The sequence below is a fragment of the Pipistrellus hanaki genome (assembly GCF_964339955.1).
Source record: "Pipistrellus hanaki genome assembly, chromosome: 15".
In the NCBI taxonomy this organism is placed as follows: domain Eukaryota; kingdom Metazoa; phylum Chordata; class Mammalia; order Chiroptera; family Vespertilionidae; genus Pipistrellus; species Pipistrellus hanaki.
Genome location: NC_140517.1, coordinates 16307327 through 16315834, shown reverse-complemented (window position 1 = coordinate 16315834; position 8508 = coordinate 16307327). Strand labels below are relative to the sequence as shown.

Genomic DNA, 8508 nt, shown 5'->3' with positions numbered 1-8508 from the left:
TGAGAACCGCAGCCTGCGGTTCCGGGGCTGGAGGCCTCCAGCGATGACCAGAGGCTTCTTTGCGTTAACTCTCGGGTCCGCGGTGGGATGCTGGCCTCGCCCCCGGCGCCAGGGGAGGCCGGTGTCACCCAGCCTGCGGCTGACGCCGGGCGGGCAGCTGCCCCTTTCCCAGGGGCTGGCCTGTCCCCGGCTGAGAGCCAGCCTGGCAGCCAGAGGGGCTTGGCCCCCACTTATCGCCAAGGTCCCCGGAGAAGGGGGCGGTGGCCCTCTGGCCCCTCTGACTGGGCAGGGCCCGGGGGCTGAGGGGCCCCGGGGCACATAAAAGGAGCCCTCGCCCCAGGCTCTGCACATTGCCACTCGGAGCAACATGGCCTTCCTCTGGTTCCTCTCCTGCTTCGCCCTCGTGGGAGCCGCCTTCGGTGAGTGTGCGGGAGCAGCCAGGCCCGGGAGGAGGCGGGGAGGAGGTGTCTACGTCCCCAGCGACCCCGGGGACAGCGGGGCGCCGACCGGAGCAGACCCTGGGGCCTGTCAACAGGGAGCTGAGTCCCCTTCCCTGCACCTGTGGGCCTCGACAGAGAGGCCGGCGGAGGCTGGAGGGAGCGGAGGGCTTGTGGGGCTTTCTGAGCCTCATGCTCTCACACCCTGCACCCTCACACTCTGCACCCTAAGCCCTGCACCCTCACACCCTGCACCCTCACACCCTGCACCCTAAGCCCTGAACCCTCACACCCTGCACCCTCACACCTGCACCCTCAGCCCTGCACCCTCACACCCTGCACCCTCACACCTCCACCCTCACACCCTACACCCTCACACCTCCACCCTCACACCCTGCACCCTCACCCTGCACCCTCACACCCTGCTCCCTCACACCCTGCACCCTCATCCCTGCACCCTCACACCCTGCACCCTCACACCTCCACCCTCACACCCTGCACCCTCACCCTGCACCCTCACACCCTGCTCCCTCACACCCTGCACCCTCAGCCCTGCACCCTCACACCCTGCACCCTCACCCTGCACCCTCACCCTGCTCCTGGCAGGAGGAAAAGACCAGTCAGACTGCACGGCAGCTGAGGCCCCAGAAGCGGCCCAGGCTGATGCTGTGGGCAGAGTAAGGTGTGGCCATAGACACCTCCCAAAGCTGAGGCCCCGATACTTTGTCAGGCAAATTGCTGATTTTTAAAAATATATGTATTTTATTGAGTTTTCACAGAGAGGAAGAGAGGGGGATAGAGAGTTAGAAACATTGATGAGAGAGAAACATCGACCAGCTGCCTCCTGCACACCCCCTACTGGGGATGTGCCCGCAACCAAGGTACATGCCTTTGACCGGAATCGAACCTGGGACCCTTGAGTCACAGGCCGACGCTCTATCCACTGAGCCAAACCGGTTTCAGCGCTTGCTAATGTTTTATTTTCTATTTTAACAAAAGAAGAAATCATTTAAAAATACAGAAAATTATATGACAACCCTGCACCCTCAGGGTTTAGCGGGTTTGTTTGAGGTGCTTCTTATAAAACGTCCACTGGGCTCAGCGAGCGGCCCTCTGCCTCCTCCCGCCCCCCTCGGCCGGTGAAGCCGCACCTGAGCTGCGGTGTCTCATTTCTGTGCGGGCTTTTACAAATCACCACATAGTTCTGCATCCACAAAGAATAGCCTTCCTGAAAACGTACACAAACGGCAGGACCCTCCGCGCCAGCTTCACCACAAAACGTTGTAGATTTGTCCCTATGGAGGAGGGCTCACTCATTTTAACCCCGTGGAAAGCTCAGCTGTGGAAACCCCTCCCGGGGGCTGCTGATCCCGTTGGCTGTGACGAGAAATAGATGGTGATGACTTGTTTTTGGGGTAACAGCCTTCAGTGAGGGGCAGGAGGGCCGGGGGCTGGTGGGCGGAGGGGTCACAGGCTGCCACACCTGCCCCCAGGGGAGAGCGGGCAGGGCCTGCCCAGGTGCACATGGTCCTATGGGCACCTGTCTTTCCTCATCCTCCCGGACCATGTGAGTCCTCAGGTTTCTGTTTCCTCCGTGTGTCCTTTCAAAGTCCCGTTTTGTGAACTAGCTAGACGCCCAGGGCACGGGGACTCGTGCAGAATGGGCCTTCCTTCCCCGGCTGCAGCACAGCCTGTGCTCGGCCTGGAGCAGCCTTCCCACGCTGCCCAGAGGCCCTGGGCGGCTGGGGCAGTGCAGAACGCCTGCATCCCGCCCCGTCCGCTGGGCACTTGGGTATGCAAATTAACCCACCATCTTTGCTGGGTTAATTTGCATACTCACTCCTGATTGGCTGGTGGGCATAGCAAAGGTACGGTCCGTTTGCATCTTTCTCTTTTGTCAGTGTAGACTAAGTAACAGAAGTTCTGTACAGTAAGTGGTTTCTGAAACTCTGGGATAGAGAGTGGAGGGCGGGCCCTGCTGTGGCAAAGGGGGCTTTTCACACTCCCTGGCACTTGGGTTATAATTCCACAGCCTCCCGCCCGCCCCACCCCACCCCAAAGTCTGATGGGTGAGCTTTGCCCCCTGAGATTAGGGATTTGCTCCCGGTTTACTGAGGACCGAGGCTTCCAAGGCTAAGGTCCCAGCGGGAGGGGCAGGGCGGAGGGAGGGGGAGGGAAGGCCGCCAGCACCTCCTCCACTCCTCCCTCGAGTCCTCAGGAGCCGGAGGGAGCTGTGGGGGCCAGTGCCTGAGGTGGGGGGATTGGAGGAAGCCAGCATTTCTGCAGCCGCTCGGCTCCGGGCCTCAGACTGCTTCACTCTCTTCCCGCCCCCGCGCCCAGGCTGCGGCGTCCCCGCCATCCACCCCGTGCTGAGCGGCCTGTCCAGGATCGTCAACGGCGAGGACGCCGTCCCCGGCTCCTGGCCCTGGCAGGTGTCCCTGCAGGTGAGCGAGGGGCCTCGGGGGTGGGGGTCCCGCGGGGGCTTCTGGGGTCCAGCCGGTGCTGATCTCTCCCCCTCTCCTCCAGGACAAAACCGGCTTCCACTTCTGCGGGGGCTCCCTCATCAGCGAGGACTGGGTGGTGACCGCCGCCCACTGCGGGGTCAAGTGAGGCCGGGCCGGATCGGGGAGGGGGGCGGGGGTGGGGGCGGGCGGGGGCTGGGTCCCTCACCCCCACATCTCCCGCCAGGACCTCCCACCAGGTCGTGGCCGGCGAGTTTGACCAGGGCTCCGATGAGGAGGACATCCAGGTCCTGAAGATCGCCAAGGTACCGGCCGGCGGGGGCTCCGGGTGGGGTGGGGGGACAGGGTGGGGGGTGCACTGGCTCTGGGGGGCTCCGGATGGGGTGGGGGACAGGGTGGAGGGTGCACCCGGCTCTGGGGGGCTCCGGGTGGGGTGGGGGGCGGGGTGGGGGTGCACCCGGCTCTGGGGGCGTGGGGAGAGCCGGCTCCTGGACAGCGGCAGGCGGCGGGGTGACCCAGGGCCTCACCTCTGCGGCCCGCCCGCCCGCCCCCAGGTGTTCAAGAACCCCAAGTTCAACATGCTGACCGTCCGCAACGACATCACGCTGCTGAAGCTGGCCACGCCCGCCCGCTTCTCCCAGACCGTGTCCGCCGTGTGCCTGCCCCAGGCGGGCGACGACTTCCCCGCGGGCAGCCTGTGCGCCACCACCGGCTGGGGCAAGACCAAGTACAACGGTGAGGCCGCCGGCGGGCCGGGCTCCGGGGTTCGGCCCACGTCCATCGAGTCACAGATCTCCCATTTCTTTTCCTAAAAATGTATCTTACTGATTTTAGAGAGGAAGGGAGAGGGAGAGAGAGAAACGTCAAAGATGAGAATCACTGACTGGCTGCCCCCTGCACGCCCCCTACTGGGGGATCGAGCCTGGAACCCAGGCGTGCGCCCTTGGCTGGAATCAAACCTGGGACCCTTCAGTCCAGAGGCCGGCGCGCTATCCATGGAGCCAAACCAGCTAGGCCATCTTCCACTTCTTTACATGAGTGAGGGCGGGGCTCGGTGCACAAACTCGGACCCTCAGACGCTGGGAAACCCCCAGGCACCTGCAGGCCTGGCTCACCTGCAACCCCCCTCCCCTGCCCCCGCTTCTCCTGGGACGCCAGGAGGGGGGGCGGCCAGCTCGCGGCCATCTGGGCTGGCAGTGAGGTCCAGGTCCGGTTCCGGTTCTGAGAGGGGGGCCTGGTCTCCCTCCCCGGCTGCTGGCTCGGCCTGACGCCCCTCCAGCCTCCTCAGTCCTCCTCGGGCCCCGGCTCCCTCCACGCTGGCCTGTGAGCAGGACAGAGGCGGCAGGGACGGGGGTCCCAGAACGGAGACACTCCCCTCCGCCATCGCCCAGGGCTGGTGGGTGGAGCAGAGAGGAGCCGTGTCCACAGATGCCGGCGGGGCCTGAGGGAGGGGGGCTCTGTGTCCACGTCCTCCTGTGGCTGAGGATGAGGCCCTGCAGGGGGCGGGCAGGCCCGGGCAGGCTGTGGGGCAAGAAGCCCTGACCCTCCCCCCTCGCCCGCCCCCTCCAGCCAACAAGACCCCTGAGAAGCTGCAGCAGGCCGCCCTGCCCCTCCTGTCCAACGCCGAGTGCAAGAAGTTCTGGGGCAACAAGATCACCGACGTGATGGTCTGCGCTGGCGCCAGCGGTGTCTCCTCCTGCATGGTACGGCGCCCGGGCCTCAGGTCCCCCCCGCCCCACCTCCCTGCCCCGGTCTGGCCATCCTCCTCCTGCTTACCCTCCCGCCCTGCCCTGTGACCAGCCGGGGGGGGGGTGGGCTCGCCCTGGGCTTTCCAGGGGGTATCTGATATCACCCCAACCTGGTGGGCTGGTCCAGGGGTGTCTGGTATCACCCCAACCCTGTGGCTGGACGTCCCCAGCCCATTCTACAGGGGTGGCCGGGCTGGGCGGGTAGGCCCCCGGCCAGGCCTTCCAGGAGCAGGTTGCAGGTTTGACCAGATCTCAGTGTCCCAGGCCAGCCGCTGCCCACACGTGTGGCCCTTTCTCGGCAGCCCCCCGCCCGGGCCCAGCCAGGTCAGGGCGCCCTGGGGCCCCAGCAGCCTCTCAGGCTCGGACCCCAGCCCTCCTCTCCTCCCGCAGGGTGACTCCGGCGGCCCCCTGGTCTGCCAGAAGGACGGCGCCTGGACCCTGGTGGGCATCGTGTCCTGGGGCAGCGGCGTCTGCTCCACCTCCACGCCCGCCGTGTACGCCCGGGTCACCGAGCTCATGCCCTGGGTGGAGGAGATCCTGGCCAACAACTGAGGCCCCGGCCCTGCTCCTCCCCTGACCCTGCGGGTCCCCAATAAAAGCATCTGTACAGAAACGCTGGCTCCAGTGTGTGTGTGTGTGGCTGAGGGGGGTGGGGAGGTGGGGCTGCAGTTTCCCTGTTACCCAGCAGGGGGCGGCATTACCACTCACGGTCCAGGGTGCAAGTATCCCTACAACACCCACCCCACCCCCGCCTTCTCAGGACGCCGTCTTTGTAGCTCATCCTCCCCGGGGTCGAATTCGGGTCCTGCTTGCTGGAGCCAGCTCTGGCCCATGGAGCTTTCCGGAAGGCAGGAGTCCCAGCCAGGCTTAGGCAGTCCATAGCCACGAGGCTCCTCCCTCCCCCACAGGACATGCCCCCCGGCGCCCTCCTCTGCCGTTAGCTCCCTCCACACCCAGGGCCCAGAACAAGCATCTGGTGCTCACGCTTCCTGCTTCCCACCTCTCATCAGTCAGCCCAGCGGTCGGCAAACTCATGAGTCCACGGAGCCAAATACCAACAGGACAACGATTGACATTTCTTTTGAGAGCCCAATTTTTTTAAACTTAAACTTCTTCCAGCGCCACTTCTTCAACATAGACTCGCCCAGGCCGTGGTGTTCTGTGGAAGAGCCACACTCAAGGGGCCAGAGAGCCACCTGTGGAGTTATCCAGTTGTGCTGTTCATGCAGGGTCTACGCTTCCTTCTTTATCCTTCACAGATTTTGTGTTTTTACAGTTTTCCCCTTTATGGATGTTTAAGAGAATGAATTTGTTCCCTGTCACCCCCCAAAAGTGACCCAATTAATTTTGTTCTGTAGGAGAATGCTACACTCAGAGATTTAAACACAGTTGAGGGTTTTGAGCCATGATTTTTTCTTATTGAAGCTCCACTCTGAGGATTTCACTGAGGCCCTCAGAGTTCTCTCTCTCTGGCCTGAGAGGGCACATTCCCAGGGGCCCTGGGCACTAGGTCCTGCAATGGAGGGAGGCCCCGGGCCCCAGCGGGGTCAGTCCCTGGAGCTCAGCAGTGGGAGAAAGTGGGTGGCAGTGGGAGAATTCTTTCTTTCTTTCTTTCTTTCTTTCTTTCTTTCTTTCTTTCTTTCTTTCTTCCTTCCTTCCTTCCTTCCTTCCTTCCTTCCTTCCTTCCTTCCTTCTTTCTTTCTTTCTTTCTTTCTTTCTTTCTTTCTTTCTTTCTTATATGTTTCTATTAATTTCAGAGAGGAAGGGAGAGGGAGAGGGAGGGGAGGAGAGAGAGGGAGAGGGAAATAGATCAATGATGTGAGAGAATCATTGATCGGCTGCCTCCTGCACTCTTCCCCCCTCCCGCCCCCCCACTGGGAATCAAGCCCAAAACCCAGGCATGTGCCCTGACCGGGAATGGAACCGTGACCTCCTGGTTCACAGGTCAACACTCAACCACTGAGCCACGCCAGCTGGACAGCAGTGAGGATTCTAAGGGGACTGGGACCATTCCCAAGCTGCCAGCAGCTGGAATGGGCTGGAGGGTGTAGGGCCACAACTATTCACCGCTTGTCCCACCAAGGGACTGCGCGGGGCTGCCTTCCCCGCTCAGTGGCCTGTCCTCCTGGCTCCTCACCGCACACACCTTCTGCACCTCCCACTACTCCGGGGGCGCCTGCACCAGGTGGGCCGGGTGGGCGGGGCAGGCACCACCGCCCCCACGCCCGGGAGCCGGAGAAGCAGAATTCTGCCGGTTTGTTTGCTATTTTATCCTCCCACAGCTGAGCCCACAGCTGAGCCCACACACAATCCCAGTTCAAATCATTCTCTCATCTCCCAGGTCTTTCTCCCAGCTGTCTCCCCATCTTGATGCTTCTCTGAAGTTCCTTGAAGATTGATCTTGGGGGAAAAAGGTTTGTTCATGTTGAAGGCGGCCTCCAGGTTGCTGAAAACCGCAGTCCTGATAGAAGGTTGCCACCTGGTGGCCAATGTGAAAATCGCATGGTTGTGTCTGGCCTCTGACTTGCTTCTAAACCCATCACTGTACAAAAGAAATAATGTAAACCAAATAAGTTATTTTATTTTATTTTTTAATAGTTTTAATATACTTTTTTAAATTTTTTAATATATATTTTATTGATTTTTTACAGAGAGGAAGGGAGAGAGATAGAGTTAGAAACACTGATGAGAGAGAAACATCGATCAGCTGCCTCCTACACAACTCCTATTGAGGATGTGCCCGCAACCAATGTACATGCCCTTGACCGGAATCAAATCTGGGACCCTTCAGTCCACAGGCTGATGCTCTATCCACTGATTTCATAGATGAAGGGAGAAGGAGAGAGAAATAGACACATCAATGATGAGAGAGAATCATTGATTGGCCGCCTCCTGTATGCCCCCACACCAGGGATTGTGCCCTGACCGGGAATTAAACTGTGACCTCCTGGTTCATAGGTCGACGCTCAGCCACTGAGCCACACCAGCCTTATAAGTTATTTTAAATAATCTGGTAGCCTTACTTTAAGTAGTCAAGAGAAATAGGTGTGATATATTTTATTTAACTCAATATATCTACATATTATCATTTCAACATGGAATCAAATGTTTTACAATTATTAATGATACATTTTACATTCTTCTTCTCGTACTAACTCTTTGAAATTCGGCGTGTCATTTGCACTTACAGCATGTCTCAATTAAGTTTTACATTCTCATCAGGAATACTTGATCTTCATGTAAAATTCATAAAATTATAGTTGAAAAGTAGACTAACATACCAAAGTTGTCCCAAATATAGTTTTTTTGTCTTTTTTAATTCTGTGTTATTCTGAAAAGCACAGTTTAGCAAAAAGTTCCACGTTTGCTCCAGAGTCTGTGTCCGTTTACAAACATCCCCCAGCGCGGGGCCCACGTCACAGGCCCGGTCCAGGCTGCCCTGCATCCATCCCGGTTCTGAGTCAGCCCTTATCGGACAGGACACATGCTCCCCGCTTCTCTGTCTGCACAAGAACTTGCTTCCTAATTAACGGGAACACCGGGATGGATTAGGGAGACGCCCACCATCCACGTCTGGAGAATGTCACCCGTCACCCACCAGCCACGGACCAGCCACGGACCAGCACGGACCAGCCACGGACCAGCCACGGACCAGCCACGGACCAGCACGGACCAGCCACGGACCAGCCACAGACCAGCACGGACCAGCCACGGACCAGCACGGACCAGCCACAGACCAGGCACGGACCAGCCACGGACCAGCACGGACCAGCACGGACCAGCACGGACCAGCCACGGACCAGCACGGACCAGCCGTGATGAGCCCCGGGGATTGACTCCCAGCCCTCAGCTGTCCATCGT

At 60.0% G+C, this 8508-nt stretch overlaps 1 protein-coding gene across 1 annotated transcript; it reads left to right on the top strand.

The window, feature by feature from the left end:
* The first annotated feature begins 285 nt into the window (after positions 1-285).
* LOC311633732 (chymotrypsinogen B) lies at positions 286-5260 on the top strand. The gene is made up of 7 exons (XM_084906774.1): positions 286-419; positions 2778-2881; positions 2964-3043; positions 3126-3204; positions 3454-3634; positions 4469-4602; positions 5038-5260. Exons 1-7 carry the CDS (start codon positions 368-370, stop codon positions 5197-5199), a joined length of 792 nt encoding a protein of 263 aa, XP_084762900.1. The 5' UTR covers positions 286-367; the 3' UTR covers positions 5200-5260.
* Positions 5261-8508: the final 3248 nt, after the last annotated feature.